This window comes from Scardinius erythrophthalmus (assembly GCF_964197995.2).
Source record: "Scardinius erythrophthalmus genome assembly, chromosome: 1".
NCBI classification, from domain to species: Eukaryota; Metazoa; Chordata; class Actinopteri; order Cypriniformes; family Leuciscidae; genus Scardinius; species Scardinius erythrophthalmus.
Window position 1 is genome coordinate 5,395,768 of NC_138221.1, and position 25,782 is coordinate 5,421,549.

Here is a 25,782-nt window from a genome sequence, read left to right on the forward strand (position 1 = left end):
ATGGCCTCCTAATCATCCCCATATACTGATTGGCTTCATCACTGTCTCCTCTCCACCATTAAGCTGGTGTGTGGTGGGCGTTCTGGCGCAATATGGCTGCCGTCGCATCATCCAGGTGGATGCTGCACATTGGTGGTGGTTGAGGAGATTCCCCCTTCTATGTAAAGCGCTTTGAGTGCCGAGAAAAGCGCTATATAAATGTAATGAATTATTATTATTATAATTACAAGTTTGTGTAATTTGGGGTTTCTGTGACCAGTGACATTTCATTATTTATATTTAATTTTCAATGTAATGGCATTGTACATTTTTTTTTTTATTTGAAGGCTAGGCTGAGGCTTCATTAATAAACACAACCCCAATTATCATCATTGGTTTTGAGATGTTACTTGCTTGTCTGATAGGCTACAGTATTGTGGCATAGTATTAGGACATCCTGGCTATAGTGTCTGTCACGGCTAGGGGCAAATGGCCGGATGATGGGCCTATTTGGGAGAAAGTCCAGGGCTGTTTTTTAGCCCCAGTCCGTCCCTGCATGATGGTAGCACTCTAGTGGGATAAATATTAAAGCGACTCTGAGCAAAAAGGAGGTTAAAAGTAAAATTAAAGAATTCATGAACAACGAATGGCAAGAAGTATGAAACAGTGATAACAAGAAGTAGGAAATGGAAGAAAAGTTTTTAGGATTAGAAAAGAAGATACAATTATCTCTTGCATTTGAATAGGGCACTCTAGACTAAATCATTTGTTGTTCAAAATAGGAAAACATAAAATGGGTAAATGTAATTATTGTGATCAGGCAGAAACAATCGAACATGTTTTAATAAAATGTATAAAATATGTAAAAGAAAGGTTAGAACTTATGAAGGAAGTAAGAAAATTGTATGTTGTATTAATATGGGAAGCTTATTGAAAATGTATGCAGAACAAGATAAAATATAGAGTGGTTTAAAATAATATCAAAATTTTCTTCACTCTATTGTTAAAGTTGTTAATTTTTTAAACGCTTATTAGTGCTTCACACTCCAGTCTAGTTGATGGCGGTAATGCACCGAAAGTTGGTTTGCCAACCGCCATAAAAAACTCCATTAGAAGAAGAAGAATGCGTTCGCTACTTTCCCATTGAAAATAGTTGGCAACACTGTTTCCCTCATTGAGAGTCTCACTGTCGAGTCTTCTGAGGTGAGGAGAGCAGTTCACGGTATTTCTCATATTTACACAACCATCACACACACTTTATACAGTTTGATTAAGCGACAGGCTCATTTCTGTATTGTTTTCATCGATCACAGCGATACTTGTGCGTCTTTTCTGGCGTCTTCCTTCTGAAATAAACATTTAGTGCAGCAGCAGCGAGCATGAGGAGAATATGTTGAGTTCATTCAGACCTGAGCGAGTTTGTGTTCATTTGTGTGATTGACTCGATGTTTGGAGTGAGAACTGTTACTGAATGTCAAGAGTTAAGGTTTGTGAGGGGAATTGATGGGAAACGATCTCAAGTGTTATACTGATAAGTTACTTTACGTTGAGTCTATAATGAGTAACGTACGTCAGACATTTAAAATCAACTATTTAATGTTAATATTATAAATGAATAGCGCTTTACTCTTTGAACAATATTGCTCTGTGATGCTCTTTATTTTTAAACGTTTTATGATCATCAGTTTCAGCGCACATATGTAATCGATTTGAATGATTTAAAGGGGGGGTGAATTGCTGTTTCATGCATACTGAGTTTTTTACACTGTTAAAGAGTTGGATTCCATTGCTAAACATGGACAAAGTTTCAAAAGTTAAGTTGTACGTTTGAAGGAGTATTTTTGTTCCAAAAATACTCCTTCCGGTTTGTCACAAGTTTCGTAGGTTTTTTTTCGAGTATGGCTCTGTCTTACGTAAGAGAGGGCGGAATTTCCTTATATGGGTCCTCAGGGCACTTCTCCGCGGGCGCGCGCGCACTCGTAGACCAGAGAGAGAAGAGAGCGAAAGCAGTACGTTACCTCAAAGTGCTATGCTCGGCTTTTAAAGAAGTCAATGTCACCAAAGAAGTGTGTTTTTGGTTGCCAGGGCAAGACAACCCTGCACAGATTCCCAAAGAACCCAGCGTTAAGGGAACAGTGGATGGAGTTTGTTTTTCCTGAGCATAAACGGAGTTGTGTATACTGTTTGTTCCCTGCATTTCGACGATGATTGTTTTATAAACAAAGCCCATATCGACGGATGTGCAGATCGTCTAATGCTTAAGGATCGAGCAGTCACAATGATAAAGGTTCGCTGTCGCATGCGGTGAGTAAAGTGCTTCAAATGTCTCTCTTACCCCTTTTCCACCAACAAGAACCGGGTGCTGGTTCAGAGCCAGAGCCAGAGCTGGTTCAGAGTTGGTTCGACTGACGAGCTTACTAAGAACCGGTTTGCCTTTCCACCGGCTAGAGAGCCAGAACAGAGCCAGATCTTACGTCACTGTATACGTCTCATGTTGCCCAGCAACCGCTAGTGCGGTAGCGCCAAACACAAACACGCCAGGCTTGTTCGAGATGCATCGGCTTCTCGCAGATCGATCGCCTCATGACATCAAAGCACTGCAATAGCGATCTAAAAGCACAAGGAGTCGTATGCTCTCCAAACACTCCCGCAGCTCCGATCAGTCCTCGCCGCTCCGATGCATCTCGAACAAGCCATCAACAATAACGGACGTTGCAATTCTATGGATGCTCATGGGTTTGCAAAAATACATCGGAATCCAACGCGTTCGTGCAGCTCGCCGTAACTTACATAGACGGATATTATAATCGAGCTGCTATTAGCTCGACTAGCTGCTATTTAAAAATGGCGGTCACAAGTTTCTATTCGTCTTGTTGGTCACGGTAACCCCGCCCCCAGCCCCTGACGCAAGCGGTTCTTTCTTGGCTCCGTTCTAGACCCTGCAATGATTTGGTGCTACTTAAGAACCAGTTTTACTGGTTCGGAGCTGGTGCTTTGGCGGTGGAAAAACAAAGAACCGATTTGAAACTAGGCTCTGGCTCCGAACCAGCACCAGCTCTGCCTTGGTGGAAAAGGGGTATTCGTGTTGTTGTTAGCTCGGTTAGCACTATAGCACACCGCCCACACGGCCCGCCCCCAGCCGCTCGGTTTTTTCCGGAAAGACTCGGTACAGCCTATCTTTACATTATAAATATAATAAAACTAAAGACGTTTTGGAGATATGAAGGATGCAATACTACTCTATAGGTACTCAAGATTAACAGGAGATTGAGTGAAAATGAGCAATTCACCCCCCCTTTAAGTACTTCGTGATTGTCATAAAATATATTTAGATTTAAATGTACAAATTATGCTTCTGTAATTATTTATCTGTAGAGCAGTTTTACAGGCTTTTATCATGTATTCTGACTCAAATAATGTGTTTCTAACAGCAAACACTCAGAATAAAGTGAGATGATCTGCTGATGACCCTGAATGGCTTGTTGAATGAGTGTTGATAGTCTGAGGCTCATCAATATTAACAGATCTGCTGAAAACACTCTTTATTTCATGACAATAGTTCCTGTTTTCACCTCATTTATTAGATCTCCTGAAATTCTTCATCAGTGAAGCTCCGCCCACTGCAATTCTCCAATAAATGCTGGAAAACAAGTGAAGACGAGCATCAGAGCATCAGGAAGAGCTGAAATCTGCAAAGACTGAGTTTATTAAAGAGGACAGAGAGAACATGAGTGATCCAGAACCCTGCAGAATGAAACACACTGAAGATCCTGAAGAACAAAGAGGTTGGTGTTTATTCTTCATTCATTCATGATGCTGAAGAACATTCATGTTCGAAACATTCAAGCACTTCATCACATTTAAACAGTTACACAATTTATTTATTGTTTATTTGACAGGGACAAATGCATAGAACATTGCTTTATAAAGAATACAATGATTACAGGTTTATAGTCATGACTAATTTTCAACCCCTGTCCCTGGTTAGGCTTGTAAAATTAAGTATTGAATTAAAAAATAATACATTAAATAAATACATCCTATACATGCAATAAGATATGGGCTTAAATGGATGTAGAAATCACTATAAAACAGAGTCTAGACATTTAACAATACAAAAACACAAAAGTGTGCATATGTCTGTGCATGCTAACATATGCAACTTTATGTTTGTATGCATTGTGTTGTATCCTGTACAGTCAGTGTTCACAGAATTGTTTCAGTTTCAGCCATTGCTTTAAATGTGCATTAAAAACCTTGAGTTCTGTCAATGTTTTAATTTCTGATGGTAAGGCGTTCCACAATTTTATGCCTCTTACTGAAAATGATGTCTGACCAAATGTTGTTCTACGTTTTGCGGCTATACAGTTTCCACTTATTGTGCCTCTAGTTCTTATTCCGCTCTTTTGTTTCACTACTAGTTGACAGAATATTTCTGGTGCAAGGTTGTTCACACACTTAAAAAGTTAATGTCAAAAAATTTACAAAATTGTCAAAACTCAAAACTCAAAAACTCTGCTGTGTTGCCTTAAAGGAGAACTCCGGTCAATTTAGTTACCTATGATCACGCGCGTGAACTCGGCAATCGACTACTTTGGACTTCAACCGAAAAACAGGATGTAAACAGGTATTTGCGCTGGCTTAAATAACATCATTTTTATACATTTCACATCTACTGCAGTCAGATTCACTCGTGTTCACTCTGAAGGAATCACTCACATTTTCTGTGCACTTGTAATGACACATCAAGGATGTTAAGAGGTTAAAAGCAGGTTTAAACATTGCCCCATTGAAGTCAACAGGGTGCAAATTTTAAAAATAGAATAACTCGGTGTAGGCAACACCGATTTTTGTCGTTGTTCTCTGTATTGACAGCACTCCAAATGTACAAAAAAATGAGCTCAATGTTAAAATTGACCGGAGTTCTCCTTTAATGGGTATTATTGTCTTATTAATCGGGAGCAGTTTAAATTTGTCTTGACAGTTCTGCACAGTCTCTTTACATGACTATCAAACTTAAGATCAGAATCTAAAGTAACCCCTAGAAATTTAAATTCATGTACCTCATCTATCTCCTTTCTCCTTCTCATCAATCTTTATTCAAAAATTTTCATTGACCTTTCTTTTTATTGAAAAGCACATAGAGACTGTCTTATCATAGTTCAGAGTCAGATGATTATTTCGGAGCCACTGTGATACACCACCCAGTTCTTTTGAAAGCATCTCAGCTGCAATCTGAGGGGTTTTTGCTGAGACATGTATAATTGTGTCATCTGCATACATTTGGCATTTAACCCTTTTGCAACTGTCTGGGAGATCATTTATATATAAACTAAAAAGTAAAGGGCCTAAAATTGAATTCCGATTCGACAAGTTTGAATCGATGACTGGGTGGAATTTATTTTAACACATTGCAGATCATTCTAGATATGATCTAAACCAAGTTATTGCATCATGTGACAAGTTACAATTTTCTAATTTATTTCAAAGAATTTCATGGTTCACAGTATCAAAGGCTTTTTTCAAGTCCAGAAATACTGCTCCCACTACATTACCTTCATCTAATGACTGTTTTATCATTTCAGTGAGGTAACAGTTTGCCAACTCTGTTGAGTACCGTGGTCTAAACTCAAATAGTTTGGCGTGTAGAAGATGATTACTTTCAAGATAATCAACAAGTTGTTTGGCAACTGTTTTTTCAAGAACCTTTGAGAGTGCAGGTAAAATTGAAATTGGTCTATAATTCGAGACCTGGTCAGATGCTCCAGACTTAAAGACTGGAGTTATAATAGACGTTTTCCATTGCTGAGGGAATTCATTTGCTCTTATGGATACATTTACTACATGTGTAACTGGCATTAAGAGGAGAGAACTATTTTTTTTTTTATAAAAGCTGTATCCAAGCTAAAGTTATTCTTGGCTTTAGATTGCCGTAACTGTCTAAAAACTTAAGTATTTGCACTCTGGTCTACCGCTTTTATACAAAAAGATGTTGTTTGGTCTCTCAGTAAGTATTTTAATTGTACTGGTTGAAAATTGTCAGCCAATTCCTCAGCTGATTGGATAAAGAATCTATTAAATTGGTTTGCAATTTCAGTCCTTTCATTACTGACGATTCCATCTGTATTTAATTCCGCTATTCATTTTTGTTGTTTAGGCACTCGATTATTTGAAACTATGAAACGGTACAGGATGTTCTGGGTTTATTTTCAACAAATGGTCCGTAAAGGGAGGTTTGAGACATTTTTATATTGATTGTCAACATCAGATCAAGCTAAATACAATTTTAACTGTTTTATTTTACATTTATATCCAGTGTTGGGAGTAACGCGTTACAAAAGTAATGTATTACAGTAACTTATTACATTTTGTTGTAACCTAGTAGTGTAAGGCATTACTGATCAATTTTCAGTAATATTTTACTCGGTACATCTTCAGTAACGCTTGCGTTACAACACACTTTTAGCCCAAAATTTAATTGTTCAAAAAACAAACAAACAAACAAAAAAAACGGGGGAAAAAACAGCCAGACTGCATTAACGAATGAAAAATGCTGGCCAGTGGAAAAGTGGTTAATGGGAGAATATGGTAGAAGAAGACTGTACATTCCCGGAATGGATTACTCTGTTTGTTCTGTGTTTTCTTTCTAACCAGAGAGCAGTCTGTTTTCTTTCGTTTTGAATTGTTCTGTTTAAAAGTAGACATGTCTGACTGTGAGGCAAGTAGGCGCTGTGTTTCGGTTCATTTATGAGAAGAGCTCCAGTTCACGCGCCCACGCCTCCGTGTCCTGATAATCTCTTGTCTACTATATTAGCTACTTATTTATTAAATCCAGCCAGGCAATTGGTTGATGAAACATTGATTAAAATTAAGATACAATTAATACAAAACGAAATTCACTCCAAAGAAAGGCTTTGTGCTTTCTGTGTGAGATTTCTGGGAAAGTTTTAAATCAGTGTTTTAGTGCCGCTTTCAGAGCGTAACCGGGAACTGTCCCAACTGTAACATTGTTTTTCCTCATAAAAGCGAACACGAAAAAAAAATTAAATAAAATGAATATATTATGTAATGTGGAATGGATAGCCAACCCTTCTTCATCCGGTGGGTAGTATTACTTTTGGCTTGCTTAGGCTAAAGTGTAATTCACAGAATTAGTAAAAAATATTTTGCTACCTAAAAGTTAAACATTTTTTGTGTCACGCATGCATGCATGTCTATTTCTCTCATATTAAATATAAAACGCATGTAGACTGATATTTTTCTAATGTCTGGACACCTTTATTAAGGGAGTAGCCTATGGATAGGCTATATAAACAGACGTTTCAATATATTGGTATTAAATGCATTTTCTGAGAATTTATATTTCAAGTTTTTACTGCAAATGTCACATCCATAACGCTGGAACTGCCCAATTTTAAAGAATTTATTCTCAACTAGTTTTGTGGTGTAGGTACGTATTTTATAATGTTAATTTCAAATAATACTATAAATTAAAGATGTGGTAGCTTTGGATCTGGACGGGAAAGATAACTCTGGGAGTTGGAAGGGGTGTGTCGTGATTCTGCCTTCTCACACCGTGACACAGGTTCGTGGATCTGAGTGTAGCAGTTTCATATCGCATATCGTTACAGCCCTAATCATTTTAGAATGTTAAGTTCTACTTCTGTAGTTATTTTGGTGAAAGTAACTCAAAAGTAATACAGGAGTAATGTAACGCATTACAATTCTGAGACAGTAATATTGTAAGGTAAATAATTACTTTTAAATAACAGTAACAAGTAATGTATAATTTATTACAGTTTGGAAGTAACTTGCACAACACTGTTTATATCTGGTTCCCAATTTGGTGCAACAATGTTACCATAAATGTAGTCATTTTCAATATAGATTACTGTTCGGGCCAGCAGTTCAATCCCTTGCAACAGTTAGTTACTCGTGCCGTAGAACGTTGTATCAGGGCAAAAAAAACTCACTGAACTCCAATGTCAAAGGATAACAAAAATGACCGTTTATTCAGGTCCCACAGTGAAATCTTCTTACAGGAGTAATAAAATAAATGTTTCTTAAACCAAAAATAATGCTGTCTGATATTTCTAAGACAATGTAACGTGCATAGGCTACGGTAAGAAAACTATATCGCTCAGGTCCTCGTTCACAGCTGGCTCCGAGCGTCCAAAGTCAGTTATGACGCTTCAACGGTATTGCGGGAAACCCAGCACAATTTTCTTAAAGGGGCGGTAGCCCTAAATTCAACCTAAACCCTGAGCTAAACAGAAAATGATTTTCATTGTTTCCAAATAACAAAAAACAGCATTTATAATTCAAATTATATCAATGATCGTTTTCTGTAAACCTCCTTAACATTACTAAGAAACATAACTGAGAAATAATAATCTTTTAATAAAGTTATGTTCGACTACTATTAGCAATAAGCTATTAATGTAGCAATATAACCCTTATAAATCAAATAGGTTATTCCATATCCCAAATAATATGTACAGTGTTTTGGCTCCTATAATTACTAAATATTTTTTTTAGGAATAATCAGTAAACACTAAGTTACTGGTGAAGTTGTATTTGTCAAATATCATACAAGTTATTCATAATTATATATATTCTTCTTATAATAACCTTGGTAACAGGGTTGATGAATGTGATCAACGTAGGGGTGTGCGATATTGACAAAAATATATCTCAATATATCTAAATATCTAAAAATATAGCTAAAAATATCAATAAATATATTTAATTAAGATTATATCTCAATATTTTTGGGGATTTTGCTGATAACGATAAGCAGATTGGTAAAATATTGCTCTCAGGAAAAATATATGTATGTAAAGTTTCATACATATTTTTTTCCTGAGAGCAATATTTGACCAATCTGAACAAATGATTCTACTGTAAACAAAGTCTATGATTTAAAGACTAAAAGGTAAACTAGTCTTTATAATATAAAAGTCACTCGAACAGAGGAAACAGGCTTTCAGCAGCTTGAACATTTTTTGCCATTAACTGCGTTTCTTTGGATCTACATGCGTTTCAAGGTGTGTGATAAAAACACCAGCCTGTCCACAGCATCTGGCTTGAGAGCTGCATGGAGACATGTTACAAGTCAAGTCATCCTCATTTATATAGTGCTTTTAACAATGTAGATTGTTTCAAAGCAGATTTACAGAGATAAACATATAATTTAAGGTAAGATTGTTTTGGCTTTATAGCAGTTCTTTAATAAAGTTATTTTCCAGCTAAAGTTAGTTTTGATTGATTCGCTTCCGTCGCAACGATCATTTGTTATTAAATTAGGGGTCGCTAAGACGACACCATTCTCTCTACACAGACTTTAAACGCGAACCTGTGAGAAACACTGATGGCGTTCACATGCGCATTAAGAATTGGTTCTATAGTTATGTGTGTTTGAATATATGTGCGCAGGTTTGTAATTCTCTACAGACAAAGCCTAAAAAAAGTACTGGTCTTTCCTTTATTTTTTTACTTTATTTTAAAGGGGTGGTAAAACACAATTTCACTTTTCTAACTTTAGTTAGTGTGTAATGTTGCTGTTTGAGCATAAACAACATCTGCAAAGTTACAACGTTCAAAGTTTAAAGCAAAGGGAGATATCTGCTTTTAAAGAAATCAATTTCTAAGAACTACAGAAACGGCTGATAGGGACTACACGACATTCCTGTGGGCTTGCTGACATCACTAAGCCCAACATTTACATAAACCCCTCCTCTGGGAACACAATACATAAAGGGGGCGAGGCCATTTTATGTTGCTGTGGAAAAGAGTTGTTGTGGTAGTAGAGTGTCTTGGCGCTATGCCGTCGAAACGCTGTTATTTTCACCCAGATTGCAGGTCCACTTTGTTCAGTCTTCCTAAGTACGGTTACAATTTATTTTTAACTCGGTCCCTTTGTGCTGCACATTTTCCGGAGGAAAGCTTCCTTAATCTACACGAGTTCAATGTAGGATTCGCAAATGGCTTGTCCTGAAAGATGGAGCAGTTCCAACTTTAAAAACAGTTTTGCCACAACCTGTAAGTATGATCTTTTCGTTGATGTGTTTTCCTGTAATAGTTTGTATTGTTGTAGCGAGGAAGTAAACAAAGGACAACGCTGTTTGGCTCCACAAACCAGTTTGTTAAATGCTAATGTTAATTCATACTTATCCGACAAACACATACAAACTTGTGTTTAATATCACCAGCGCAGCGAACTTGGAAAGTTTGAGGTTGTTGTCGTTTATAAGTGATCACTATAAATTATTCTTTGATTATAGCTTTTGTGTATTGTTTATCTACAGGCATGCTAAACATGGTTTGTGTTTGATTTGGCTACTGTTGTAAAGCCAATGTTTAGTGTTCGTATTGGGTTAATAGTTCTGGCGACAGATATTTAACGTTAGCTACAATCGTTTTAAATATACAAAAGTAACAGTGTCGCGATCATAATAGATCTGCAGTCTTAAAAAAAAAAAAAAAAACATACCTTTCTGAAACGTCCTTAAACAGCCGTTCTTGACCAGGTTCTGCTCGATTGTCTCCACTAACATTCTCTGGGTCTGATTCGGGCTCAAACCGGTATGGGAATATTAACGCCGTTGTTTACTTAAGCACAATCTACCGGTAAGGGGCGTTTCTGAACAACGTGAACTTGGCGGTTAGCGAATCACAACACACTGGGCCAGCTAACCAATCTGAGCCCATTGCGTATTTTTGAGGGCGGGGCTTCATAGAACCCGGAATCATCAGAGCATTTTTACAAGGAGGGACAGAGCAGTGTAGAATAATGGTTAAATATGTGAAAAATAATGCACATTTTTTAAAACGAAGCATGAACACATATTACAGTGAACCCCACAAACACAATCAAGCCTTTCAAAAAAAGGTGTTTTACCACCCCTTTAATTTGTCACTTCAGGGTAGGTACGCGAGACGCATTTTCCCAACAACGCTTTATCTGTAGAGTGGTAAAGGGATCCTCCATAGGGAGAGACTAGTTGGCACTTCAGCACTGCGTTGACATCGGTTCCTATTAAAACCATTCAAATTGCTCCTAAAAAAGACATGCGCTTGCTCTTGTGCTTGTGCTTGCGCTTCGGCAATATACGGCTTTATTTGCGGTTATTGTCATGCTTTCCGTTAGTGTATATGACAGCTGCTTTCTGGCAGAGCGGGAAGGAAGGATTTGCACAGAGAGATACAAAGCTCTGTGGCTGATACATTGGCTCACACTTCCTGTTGTCGAATGCGCATGCGTCGCGTCTGAACGCGTTGTTGTCTTTGGAGCTCCATCGATTTGATTTATAATTCTTGATTTTACTCTTTAAACTTACTTACAACAAACATCTTCTACTTTTCCTCACCGAGAAGCACTACTGCTCAAACCTCATAGTTACAACACGGACTGTTGAGCAGACGCGTCTCAAGCCTGTTAGTGATCCAACGCTGGATACTCTTTTAGGTTACGTCCGTGGATCACGGCTGAACGCGTCTTCTCAACACACACTTACAAACATTTATTTATTTATTTTTTCGCCTATCGTGCGTCTACTCTACACCCGTACCGCTAAAAGACGGATTATATCTAAGACGTTAGTCAGAAATTAGTATTAATATTGATAGCATCACTGGTAGCGTCGTTGCTAACTTACTGTCCACCTGTTAAAATGGCGAATATATCAGATGTAAGTAGTCTACCTTTTGGTGCAGGTGAGGACACATTTGAGCTGCACGCGGTGCAGTCTGAGCGGGAAGCTGTTGAGAAACAGATCCACGACCTTTTAGCAAGACAAGCCGAGCTAATAGACCGGCGATTAGCTCTTGAAACATCTCGCGCCGCCGCCGATGCTCACAAATCAGAGATTAATGTTACTAACCCGCTGACTATGACCTCGTCTACTCCGTGCGTTACTCAGCATCAGTCCCGAGCGTCGAGGTCACGACCAGCCATGATCTCGTTCACTCCGGCTCCAACACGCCATCACGAAGCCTGGATATTTCCGCAGCGGAAGACACGAGTCAGGTCTAGACCAAGACCCTCTCCGACCCTCCCGGTTTTCGAGTTATCTACACAAAACCGCTTCTCCCCTCTTCGCGAAACAGAACGCGATGCTGTGATCATCGGTGATTCCATCGTTCGACACGTACACGCTACATTAGGTAAAAATAAGGTGCACAGTCACTGCTTTCCTGGTGCTCGTGTTTCTGAAATCGCTGCTCGCGTCCCCGAGATTCTGAACGAGCGCGTCGGAACCGTGGTCCTGCACGCGGGAGGGGCAGACATCAGGCTGCGCCAGACGGAGGTTCTGAAGAAAGACTTCAGGAATCTGATCGATACGGTACGCAGCACATCGCCTGATATAACGATTATTGTGTCAGGACCGCTTCCCACGTACCGACTAGGCAATGAAAAGTTTAGCAGATTATTCGCGCTAAATGAATGGTTAATATCATGGTGCAATGAGCAGAAACTGCTCTTTGTAAATAATTGGAATCTGTTTTGGGAGCGTCCTAGGCTTTACCGTGCTGATGGCTTACACCCAAACAGATTCGGATCGGATCTTCTGTCAGATAACATCTCCAAAATGTTAAATACCTTTTGACTAGTAACCAAAAGTCCAAATCATAGTCTCTGCTGCACCAAATTAACTGATATAAATACTAGTGTAGAACATTGCATAGAAATTGTGTCTATTCCTCGTTTAGTGAGATCAAATAATAAATCTACTGCAGGATCTAGGAAAAATCGAATTGTTATTAAAACAGAAAATGTTGCTATTAGTAAACAAAAACAATTTCTAAAGCTAGGTCTTTTAAACATTAGATCACTCACACCTAAGGCAGTTATTGTAAATGAAATAGTCACAGATAATAGCTTCGATGTACTTTGCCTTACTGAAACCTGGCTTAAACCAAATGATTATTTCTGTCTAAATGAGTCTACTCCATCAGGATACTCCTACAAACATGAGCCCCGTCTGATTGGTCGTGGCGGCGGTATTGCAACACTCTATAGAGATTTTCTTAGTGTTACTCAGAAAACGGGTTATAAGTTTATTTCATTTGAAGTACTTGTACTAAATGTTACGCTCTTAGACGCTAGAAAAACATCCCTATTATCTTTAGCCTTGGCTACCGTATATAGACCGCCAGGGCCTTACGCTGATTTCCTAAAAGAATTTGCAGATTTTCTCTCAGACCTATTGGTCAATGTCGATAATGCATTAATTGTTGGAGATTTTAACATACACGTAGATAATCAAAATGATGCGTTAGGGGCTGCGTTTATCGATTTATTAAACTCCTTTGGGGCTAAGCAAAACGTTACCGGATTAACTCATCGTTTTAATCATACACTCGATTTAATTATATCACTTGGAACCGATCCAACCGATATAGATATCATTCCACAAAGTGATGATGTCACTGACCATTACATGGTAACTTGCATATTACGTACCCCTGTAATATATCATGCTGCGCCGCGTTATCGATTAGGCAGAACAATCCTTCCATCCACCATAGATAATTTTTCAAATTGCTTATCGGATCTGTCTCAGCTGCTGTCTGAACCTAAACAAACAGATGAACTAGAGGAACTAACCAGCACTATGAGCACCATTCTCTCTGGAAAATTGAATATTGTTGCACCTATGAGACTAAAAAAGGTCAGAGAGAAAATTAAAGTACCATGGTACAACAATACTACGCGTGTTCTAAAGAGAGAAACTCGTGATTTAGAGCGTAAATGGAAACAAACTAATTTAGAGGTTTTTAGAATCGCTTGGAAAGACAGTACGTCACGTTATAAAAAGGCCCTAAAAGCGGCCAGGGCTGAGCATCTCCGCAAACTAATAGAAAATAACCAAAACAATCCTAGGTTTTTATTTAACACCGTGGCTAGACAAACAAATAAACAAGCGTCACCTGAACAAAATATTCCGTTACAGTTTAGTAGTAATGATTTCATGAAATTTTTCACTGAGAAAATAGAAAACATCAGAACCACAATTGTAAACGTTCAATCCTCAATCGCGCCTTATAATTCAGCCTCGATTATCACCCCGCAAGAACAATTACAGTGCTTTACAACTATAGAACAAATAGAGTTAAATAAACTTATCACTTCCTCTAAAACAACAACATGTTTATTAGATCCCATACCAACTAAACTACTGAAAGAAGTGTTACCTGTAGTGGAAGAGCCTCTCCTCAATATTATTAACTCATCTTTAACTTTAGGTCATGTTCCAAAAACATTTAAACTGGCAGTTATAAAACCTCTCATTAAGAAACCACAATTAGACCCAAATAATCTAGCAAATTATAGACCCATTTCAAATCTTCCTTTTATGTCCAAAATACTAGAAAAAGTTGTGTCCGCCCAACTAGGCTCTTTCTTACAAGAAAATGACATCTATGAAAAGTTTCAGTCTGGGTTCAGGCCGCATCATAGCACTGAAACTGCGCTCGTTAAAATCACAAATGATTTACTCTTAGCTTCTGACCAAGGCTGTATCTCAATATTAGTTTTACTTGATCTTAGTGCTGCGTTCGATACTATAGATCATACAATACTCTTAGATTGACTACAAAATTATACCGGTGTTCAAGGACAAGCACTAAGCTGGTTCAGATCATACCTATCTGACCGATACCATTTTGTCTATTTAAATGGAGAAAAATCGATCATAAGTCCAGTAAACTATGGAGTGCCGCAAGGATCTGTGTTAGGCCCTCTATTATTCTCAATATATATGCTGCCACTTGGAAATATTATAAGGAAACATGGAATTAGTTTCCATTGTTATGCTGATGACACTCAAATACCTGTATATATTTCATCACGGCCGGATGAAAACGCTAAATTATCCAAATTGACAGAGTGTGTTAAAGATATAAAAGATTGGATGACGCGCAATTTTCTTTTATTAAATCCAGACAAGACAGAGGTACTACTTATCGGTTCAAAAAACCGCCCACAAAACCTCTTACAATACAACTTTAACATAGTAGGATGTCCCGTTACTTTATCCTCTACTGTAAAAGACCTGGGTGTTATATTAGATTGTAACCTGTCTTTTGAAAATCATATTTCATATGTTACAAAAACAGCCTTTTTCCACCTCAGAAACATTGCTAAGCTACGTAATATGCTCTCTGTTTCTGATGCAGAAAAGTTAGTTCATGCGTTCATGACCTCGAGATTAGATTACTGTAATGCTTTATTGGCTGGTTGTCCTGCATCCTCAATAAACAAGCTACAGGTAGTCCAAAATGCCGCCGCTAGAGTTCTTACTAGATCAAGAAAATTTGACCATATAATACCAATTTTATCATCACTGCATTGGTTACCTATAAAGTTCCGTATTAATTACAAGGTATTGCTACTGACTTATAAAGCCCTAAACGGCTTAGCTCCAGTCTATTTAACGGATCTTCTATCGCCCTATAATCCATCACGCTCTTTAAGATCACTAAATTTGAGGCTTTTGGTCATACCTAGGATATCTAGATCAACTAAAGGAGGGAGAGCATTTTCACATTTAGCACCAAAACTCTGGAATAGTCTTCCGGATACTGTTCGTTGCTCAGACTCACTCTCCCAGTTTAAAACTAGATTAAAGACGCATCTCTTCAGCCAGGCATTTATATAATATTTTTAATCTTACAGTAAAATCCGGTCTTTACTTCATAAACGCCAGAGGAGAACTGGCCCCCGACTGAGCCTGGGTTCTCCCAAGGTTTTTTTTTTTTCTCCATTAGGTCACCTGATGGAGTTTTTCGGTTCCTTGCCACTGTTGCCTTTGGCTTGCTCAGTTGGGGATACTTAATTTAATTTATCAATCAACAATACTATTGATCAGCATTATCAAACATGGATGTTTTAAACTAGAAACAAACACTGATGTACTATTTTATTTAATCCTGTGAAGCTGCTTTGATACAATCTGTATTGTGAAAAGCGCTATATAAATAAAGTTGACTTGACTTGACTTGACAAAGCACGACTGGTTTGAGTGTTTCTGATTGCATAAAATAATAAAAGAAAAGAACAAGTTCAAGGCGAATGAAGTGGTAATGAATGAAATTAAATTTAATATTTTTTTCTTTCATGTCAGACCCGATGGAAGAGAGCGAGGAGAGTGAAGAACTGAGTGAAGTGGAGGAGGAGAGTGAAGAACTGAGTGAAGGGGAGGAGGAGAGTGAAGAACTAAGTGAAGTGAAGGAGGAGAGTGAAGAACCGAGTGAAGTGAAGGAGGAGAGTGAAGAACTGAGTGAAGTGGTGGAGGAGAGTTGCTCAAAGACTAAAAAGACATTTTTAAAGAAATCTTTCACCTGCGCTCAGTGTGGAAAGAGTCTCACAACTAAACAAGGTCTTGAGCTTCACATGAGGATCCACACCGGAGAGAAGCCGTTCTCATGTGATCAATGCAGCCGAACATTTCTTAGGTCATCAGAGCTGAAGGCACACCTGACAGTTCATACGAAGGAGAAGCCACATTCATGTTCTGTGTGTGGAAAGAGTTTTTCACTGCAGCAATCTTTACGTAGACATGAGAAAACTCACACTGGTGTGAGAGAGTACATGTGCTTTGAGTGTGAGAAGACTTTTACTACAGCGGCCAAGTTAAAACGGCACCAGAGAATTCACAGTGGAGAAAAACCTTACAAGTGTTCACACTGTGACAAGAGATTCAGTGACTCATCAAATCTGAGATCACATGAGTGGATCCACACTGGAGAGAAGCCGCACACGTGTGATCAGTGTGGAAAGAGTTTCTCTTTTAAAAGTCACCTGAAGCAACACATGAAGATCCATGCAGTGGTCCATGCAGTAGCTCATCTTTGTGCTGAGAAACATGTTTTTTCTAAGGTAGTTTCCCAACAACCACGGTGAGCGACAGGACATTTTCACATTAACACGAATGTTCGGCACCAAATTCACATGAGATTTGTCTGTTCAGACTAATGCAAAAAAAAAGTAAATAGTGACAATCTCTGACAGTAGGTGGCGCTCATGGAAAAACGGAAAACAACAGCGTTGCGCATCTTTCTGGCCATTTCTCAATATGCGTTCTTGTCTGTACTTGTGTTCTTGTGGACTTATGAAACGTCATCAGTCGCTGCCCAAGTACTGTCCCAATACACAAGTTTGCATTTTGGCAAGAACGGTTAAAAGTCCCGGAAGTGTTCTTGACACGCCCATTTTACAGAGGATGCATCGGTTGGTAACTTGTGTGAACTTGACGGCAGAAATATCCCAGCATTCGAGGAAAGAGAGGCAGGTTAATACAGCAAGTCGTTTTTCTACGCTATTTCATCACTAAATTCACTTTTGAGAACATTTGATGCGATAAATCAACTGTAGATTTCAAATATTGGCATTTTCACGAAAATTTATGGCGAATCGAAAATGTGCTCAAACGTTTTCGGAAGTGAGAATCTCCATAAGCGTTGCTTTATTGGTATGAATATACATTACATTGTAGTGTACAGTTGTAGAGTAATCCCTTGAGCTGAGGGTAGGCTTGGACGATAAAGCCTGGCCGTTAGCGTCAATAATTCTCGTTATGTTTGAGTACTGCAGACGGCGTCTGTGCGGGGGTATTATCCAGCAAGAACACATCGTCTCAAACTGTCAGCAGCGTTCTGTGTGCTCGTCACCTTGTGAGTTCATTCTTCCAAGAACAACTAGCAAGTTCGTTCTCCCCAAGAACATAAGTCCGTTCTTTGCATTCTTGGTTTTGTGAAACAAGGTCTGTTTCTGACTCCCGCTTGTCATACTTGCTACACACTGCAATTTTTGGCATTTCTATAAGATTATAAATGGGAATAAATCTGATTTTCTGATTCAGCAAAGAGGTGTGCCTCAAGGTTCAGTTTTGAGACCACTTCTTTTTTCTAATTATGTAAATAATCTACCATTACTTCTTAAAAACTGTCAGGTTCAAATTTATGTGGATGATACTGTCATATATACATGTAATTCTGATCCTATACAAATTCAATTATCTCTTCAATCGGATTTTAATAGTTTACAAGACTGGTTTTTGGCTAACAAATTAGTGCTTATTAAAACCAAGTCATATACTATGATTTTTGGTTCTAGACAAACTTAATTCCAAAACCTGTTCTTGTGTTATATCATGTAAAGACGGTACTCTTCTGCATAGAGTTGACACTATTAAATATCTTGGCGTATGGCTTGATTCTAAACTTTCCTTTAAACCACACATTAATCATGTTTTACGAAAAGTCAATGTTGGAATGAGTATTTTGCATCGATCTCGAAATTGCTTCTCTTATATTGTTCGTAAGAAACTAGTTGCTCAATTAATATTTCCGTTTTTTGATTACTGTGATGTGGTTTATCAGACGGCATTAAAATCTGATCTGGTCTCACTTAATTCGGCATATAATAGAATTTGCAGATTCGTTTTAGGATGTTCTTTTTCCACTCACCACTGTACAATGTATGATGCACTTCAGTGGCCATCTTTGAATGTGAGAAGGCAGATTCACTGGCTCCAATTTATATTTAAATGTATTTGATTATCCTAGTTATCTACAACAATACTTTGTACTCTTTTCTTCAAACCATCAAGTTAGGCATTCTGTCCAGACTTACTTTCTCATTCCTCGTGTTAAAAAAACAATTGGTTAGAGAGCATTTATGTTTAAAGCCATATTAGACTGGAAAAATTTGCCTGTAGATATTAGATCCACTACAGTGTAGATAGATAGATTACTTCATTTCGGTTGTTTAAACAATCTTTATTATCTTATTTTAAAGTAGATTGCACATGCTATCACTGAAACTGTTGTTGTTGTTGTGTACTGTTGCTTTTTTTTTTGTGGTGTTTTGTAGTTTGCCTCTTTGTTGATGTATTGTTAATTGTAATCTTATGTTCTTTAAGTTGTAATTGTTTCATTGTAAGGACCCCCTCGAAAACGAGATGATACCTCTCAAGGGGTTAATCCTAATAAATTCTAATAATAATAATAAGCGCCAACACTCTACTGTTTGAGCTACAGGAGAAGATAACTGACTAGAAGATACAGTGAGGAAAATAAGTATTTGAACACCCTGCTATTTTGCAAGTTCTCCCACTTAGAAATCATGGAGGGGTCTGAAATTGTCATCGTAGGTGCATGTCCACTGTGAGAGACATAATAAAAATAAAAAAATCCAGAAATCACAATGTATGATTTTTTAACTATTTATTTGTATGAATGTTTATATTTGGTACAGTAGCCTTTGTTTGCAATTACAGAGGTCAAACGTTTCCTGTAGTTTTTCACCAGGTTTGCACACACTGCAGGAGGGATTTTGGCCCACTCCTCCACACAGATCTTCTCTAGATCAGTCAGGTTTCTGGGCTGTCGCTGAGAAACACGGAGTTTGAGCTCCCTTCAAAGATTCTCTATTGGGTTTAGGTCTGGAGACTGGCTAGGCCACGCCAGAACCTTGATATGCTTCTTACAGAGCCACTCCTTGGTTATCCTGGCTGTGTGCTTTGGGTCATTGTCATGTTGGAAGACCCAGCCTCGACCCATCTTCAATGCTCTAACTGAGGGAAGGAGGTTGTTCCCCAAATTCTCGCAATACATGGCCCCGGTCATCCTCTCCTTAATACAGTGCAGTCGCCCTGTCCCATGTGCAAAAAAACACCCCCAAAGCTAGCATCATGCTTCACAGTAGGGATAGTGTTCTTGGGATGGTACTCATCATCATTCTTCTTCCTCCAAACACGTTTAGTGGAATTATGACCAAAAAGTTATATTTTGGTCTCATCTGACCACATGACTTTCTCCCATGACTCCTCTGGATCATCCAAATGGTCATTGGCAAACTTAAGACGGGCCTTGACATGTGCTGGTTTAAGCAGGGGAACCTTCCGTGCCATGCGTGATTTCAAACCATGACGTCTTAGTGTATTACCAACAGTAACTTTGGAAACGGTGGTCCCAGCTCTTTTCAGGTCATTGACCAGCTCCTCCCGTGTAGTTCTGGGCTGATTTCTCACCTTTCTTAGGATCATTTAGACCCCACGAGGTGAGATCTTGCATGGAGCCCCAGTCCGAGGGAGATTGACAGTCATGTTTAGCTTCTTCCATTTTCTAATGATTGCTCCAACAGTGGACCTTTTTTCACCAAGATGCTTGGCAATTTCCCCGTAGCCCTTTCCAGCCTTGTGGAGGTGTACAATTTTGTCTCTAGTGTCTTTGGACAGCTCTTTGGTCTTGGCCATGTTAGTAGTTGGATTCTTACTGATTGTATGGGGTGGACAGGTGTCTTTATGCAGCTAACGACCTCAAACAGGTGCATCAAATTTAGGATAATAAATGGAGTGGAGGTGGACATTTTAAAGGCAGACTAACAAGTCTTTGAGGGTCAGAATTCTAGCTGATAGACAGGTGTTCAAATACTTATTTGCAGCTGTATCATACAAATAAATAGTTAAAAAATCATATATTGTGATTTCTGGATTTTTTTTTAGATTATGTCTCTCATAGTGGACATGCACCTACGATGACAATTTCAGACCCCTCCATGATTTCCAAGTGGGAGAACTTGCAAAATAGCAGGGTGTTCAAATACTTATTTTCCTCACTGTATGTGCGCAGGTTTGTAATTCTCTACAGACCAAGCCTAAACAAAGTACTGGTCTTTCCTTATAAATGTTTATACTGAATTTTATTTTATTTTGTCACTTCGGGGTAGGTACGCGAAACGAATTTTCCCAACAACCATGTCTCTGGCAATGTAATTGGTGACAGCGTTTGTTATATCTTGCCATGGTCACTGTGATTTTGCCAAGTAAGACATGTTCCTGGATCACCATATTTTGTTGATCCTGGAATAACATTCCTGTCCCAAAATTTAGTCCTTACCCTATCCCTACCACTAAACCTAACCCTACCCATAACTTTTCCCTAAACTCAGAGGGAAATGATAGGTGAATGACACTGATGTTGAAGCACCTCACCCTGGTTCTAAGCCTAAACTTATCATAAACTGTAAACTTGTCCCTCAAATCTGATTGGTTGTTTGGAAAGTCGTTCCAGAAGATGTTGATCCAGGAACATGGGGTACTTGGTAAAATCACGTTCACCATCTTGGCATCTGTCGCTTTTTCTGTCGTAAGGAACTTTCTTGGTAAATTAATCGGCCAAAGTTTGTTGCGTGTTTTTTATTTTTTATTTTACCCTGTCAGCTGCAGGCGCGTCGTGTTCGGCTGACTCCCGAAGCTTTTCATAATCCTCATATTCAGTGCGGTGGGTAGTTGGAAGATGGTGAAAGAGATTGGTGGTTGAGCTGCTTTTGACTGTAACCTATTTTCGGCACATTTTGCAGAACATCTGGCCTTTCAAAACCAAACCACCTCCATGCTAGTGTTGACGACCCACATATAGGAATTAAATCTAGCTTGGATTGTGAGTTTGCTGGTGTTTTGAATATCTTCTTCTCTCACATTTTTTTGCTCATTTTAACTTCTGTCAAGCACCGCATGCTCTGAATGCACGTGTCACGTGTGCAGCCTTGCACGCCGTCAATTCGTGAACAATTGATGCAGCGTTTTGAGTGGTTTCTGAAAATGAGTGACATACTCGATTGTGCATATCGTTTAAACAACAATTACGATATTATCGCAAATGATGTATATCGCACACCACTAGATCAATGCGGTACAGTTTGTGTAAAAACTGAGACTATAGGCTTGTTTGAGATGTGCAAAATCTGTGCAGAACTGATCACCGTTGATCAGCGCGAGATGCATGCCGGTTAGAAATGTGTCCGAGTGCGGTCCGCCTTGCTCTGATGGACGTGTCAGATTCTGCAGTTGCACTGATGATCAAAAGCATGATGGGAAACGACTTGCTGACGACACAGCTTAATTCTCATTGGTTTAAACAACCGTGATGTATTGATCTCTTTTAAACTGTTTGATTTTAAAACTCTGATATCATGTAAACAAATGTCTGTATTAAAGTAAAAATGATTGATAAACACGTCTTTGGGGTATGTAATTATCATTATATTTATTTTCAGATAAAAGCAACAGAACTTAAATTAGATCCAGTTTATTAGCAACACCGTGCACAAGCGTGAATCCCGCGATATCCGCCTGATCTCATAGGTGTCAAATCCACTATGAGAAAAGAAAGATCTGTTCGTCTCGCCTGCACTTTCTTCACTCCTCCCCTCACTGCAGCACCTAGTCTTGTGCAATTCAGGCGAGGCATCTCAAACAAGCCCATTGGATTGAGATTATTTTCTTGTCTTCCCACCATGCAGCAGAAAGAGCCCAGATGATGTCACTTCCTGTGTGTCACAATTCTAAGAATTGTCAATTTTTATTTTCTATTTGTGAAAGGAGGAAATCATGTCAGGAGACAGTGTTGAGTGAAACATGTAGGACACAGATAATGCTAATAAAAATGTTAATTTAAATCTAGTTAAAGCTGGGGCCACTCTACACTTTGAGCTTGTGAATTTTCTACCCTGGTTTTGAGCTCCTGAAATGCTCGGTTTTTATGAGTGTGCCGCATTGATGCCCGTCAGTACACGACACGTGAGTCGGTGTTGAAGTAGGCGTTGATCATCTTCTGTGGAGGCGGGGTTTGATACCCTTTGACGTCATAGATCCCCACTTTGTCGTTCGCTGTGCCTGGTGTCAATACAAGCTTTTATTGGACTAACAAGGGAATTTTTTTCAGTTCTGAAACTTACAGGATATTCTTATAATATGATGACCACTTATATGTGAAAAGCTCAAGGAAAATTTGATTCTCAGTTCATGCTTGGTTCGCATTGCCGGCAGTAAGTCAGACTTGTTCCCGGTGCATGTTGGACTCCGGCAGGGCTGCCCTTTGTCGCCAGTTCTGTTCATAATTTTTATGTACAGAATTTCCAGGCGCAGTCAGGGGCTGGAGGGTGTCAGGTTTGGGGACCATACGATTTCATCTCTGCTCTTTGCAGATGATGTTTTCATGTTGGCCCCATCAGACCAGGATCTTGAAGGAGTGTGAAGCGGCTGGGATGAGAATCAGCACTTCCAAATCCGAGGCCATGGTTCTCAGTCGGAAAAGGGTGGTTTGCCCACTTCAGGTTGGTGGAGAGTTCCTGCCTCAAGTGGAGGAGTTCAAGTATCTTGGGGTTTTGTTCACGAGTGAGGGAAGGATGGAACGGGAGATCGACAGGCGGATCGGTGCAGCTTCTGCCCTAATGCGGTCGATGTAGCGGTCTGTCGTGGTGAAAAAGGAGCTGAGCCACAAGGCGAAGCTCTTGATTTATCGGTCAATCTACGTTCCTACTCTCACCTATGGTCATGAGCTTTGGGTCATGACCGAAAGGACAAGATCCCAGATACAGGCGGCCGAAATGAGCTTTATCCACAGGGTGGCTGGGCGATCCCTTAGAGATAGGGTGAGAAGCTCGGTCACTCGGGAGGAGCTCAGAGTAGAGCCGCTGCTCCTCCACATCGAGAGGGGTCAGATGAGGTGGCTCGGGTATCTGTTCCGGATGCCTCCTGGGAAGGTGTTCCGGGCATGTCCCGCCGGGAGGAGACCCCAGGGAAGATCTAGGACATGCTGGAGGGACTATGTCTCCCGGCTGACCTGGGAATGCCTCGGTGTCCCCCAGGAAGAGCTGGAGGAAGTGTCTAGGGAGAGGGAAGTCTGGGCATCCCTGCTTAGACTGCTGCCCCCGCGACCCGGCCCCGGATAAGCGGAAGAAGATGGATGGATGGATAAATTTACCTCATTCATGGATGAATAAATACATATAATCAATTTATAAAAAGGCATCAAATTATCATAATATTTTATAGCAGTTGTCTACTTTCTACTATTACATCAGGGCTCACTTTCATGTCCTTTCACTTTATAATTATCTCTTTTAACCCTTTTAATTCAGCTGTGTCGTCACCGGCACAAACCAGCAAGCTGTATTTATTTTACCGTAACTCTTTAACCGTTTGCACTATCAAAACCATTCAAATTGCTCCTAAAAAAAGACAACATGCGCTTTTCGACAATATACGGCTTTATTGCGGTTATTGTCATGCTTTCCGTCAGTAAATGACAGCTGCTTTCTGGCAGAGCGGGAAGGAAGGATTTGCACAGAGAGATACAAAGCGCGACCGGTTTGAGTGTTTCTGATTGCATAAAATAATACAAGAAACAAACAAGTTCATGGCGAATTAAGTGGTAATGAATGAAATTAAATTTTATATTTTTTTCTTTCATGTCAGACCCGATGGAAGAGAGCGAGGAGAGTGAAGAACTGAGTGAAGTGGAGGAGGAGAGTGAAGAACTGAGTGAAGTGAAGGAGGAGAGAGAAGAACTGAGTGAAGTGAAGGAGGAGAGAGAAGAACTGAGTGAAGTGAAGGAGGAGAGTGAGGAACTGAGTGAAGTGAAGGAGGAGAGTGAAGAACTGAGTGAAGTGAAGGAGGAGAGTGAAGAACTGAGTGAAGTGAAGGAGGAGAGTGAAGAACTGAGTGAAGTGAAGGAGGAGAGTGAAGAACTGAGGGAAGTGAAGGAGGAACATCATGTCAAACCTGGAGGAAAACCTTTGAGTTGCTCAAAGACTAAATAGACATTTTTAAAGAAAAGACAAGCCAAGAAATCTTTCACCTGCACTCAGTGTGGAAACAGTTTCACAACCAAACAAAGTCTTGAGCATCACATGAGGATCCACACCGGAGAGAAGCCGTTCTCATGTGATCAATGCAACAAAACATTTCTTAGGTCATCAGACCTGAAGAGACACCTGGAAGTTCATACGAAGGAGAAGCCACATTCATGTTCTGTGTGTGGAAAGAGTTTTTCACTGCTGAAATATTTACATAGACATGAGAAAACTCACACTGGTGTGAGAGAGTATATGTGCTTTGAGTGTGAGAAGACTTTTACTACAGCAAACAATTTAAAACTGCACCAGAGGATTCACACTGGAGAAAAACCTTACAAGTGTTCACACTGTGACAAGAGATTCAGTCAGTCATCATATCTGAGATCACATGAGAGGATCCACACTGGAGAGAAGCCGCATGTATGCCATCAATGTGGAAACAATTTCACATTCAAACATACTCTTGATGTTCACATGAGGATCCACACTGGAGAGAAGCCGTTCTCATGTGATCAGTGCGGGAAGAGTTTCAGTCAATCTTCAATCCTTAAAGAACACATGAAAATACACACAGGAGAAAAGCCGTTCACATGTGATCAATGCGGAACAAGTTTCCCACAAAAACATACTCTTAATGTTCACATGAGGATCCACACAGGAGAGAAGCCGTTCTCATGTGATCAATGTGGCAAAACATTTCTTAGTGCATCAGACCTGAAGAAACACCTGACAGTTCATACGAAGGAGAAGCCACATTCATGTTCTGTGTGTGGAAAGGGTTTTTCACTGCGGCAATATTTACACACACATGAGAAAACTCACACTGGAGTGAGAGAGTACATGTGCTTTGAGTGTGAGAAGACTTTTAATACAGCAAAATGTTTAAAACGGCACCAGAGAATTCACACTGGAGAAAAACCCTACAAGTGTTCACACTGTGACAAGAGATTCAGTCAGTCATCATCTCTGAAAACACATGAGAGGATCCACAGCAGAGAGAAGCCACACACGTGTGATCAGTGCGGGACGAGTTTCTATTTTAAAAGTCACCTAAAGCAACACCTAAAGATCCATGCAGTGGAGAAACCACATCAACACAGTAGCTCATATTTAGTTAATTTCCCAACAGCCACGATGAGCGACAGGACATTTTCACA

The 25,782-nt window shown here is 39.4% G+C and overlaps 1 protein-coding gene across 1 annotated transcript; it reads left to right on the forward strand.

Moving 5' to 3' along the window:
• Positions 1–1,038: 1,038 nt before the first annotated feature.
• Positions 1,039–16,960, forward strand: LOC308703341 (uncharacterized protein). Its single transcript, XM_081386748.1, has 3 exons — positions 1,039–1,182; positions 3,564–3,764; positions 16,107–16,960. Exons 2-3 carry the CDS (start codon positions 3,707–3,709, stop codon positions 16,883–16,885), a joined length of 837 nt encoding a protein of 278 aa, XP_081242874.1. The 5' UTR covers positions 1,039–1,182; positions 3,564–3,706; the 3' UTR covers positions 16,886–16,960.
• Positions 16,961–25,782: the final 8,822 nt, after the last annotated feature.

Bases quoted from the DNA above. Each gene is read 5' to 3' on its own strand.
- LOC308703341 (XM_081386748.1), top strand. From the start codon at position 3,707: ATGAGTGATCCAGAACCCTGCAGAATGAAACACACTGAAGATCCTGAA. The intron at 3,765-16,106 runs GTTGGTGTTTAT...CTTTCATGTCAG, and splicing joins AGATCCTGAAGAACAAAGAG to ACCCGATGGAAGAGAGCGAG.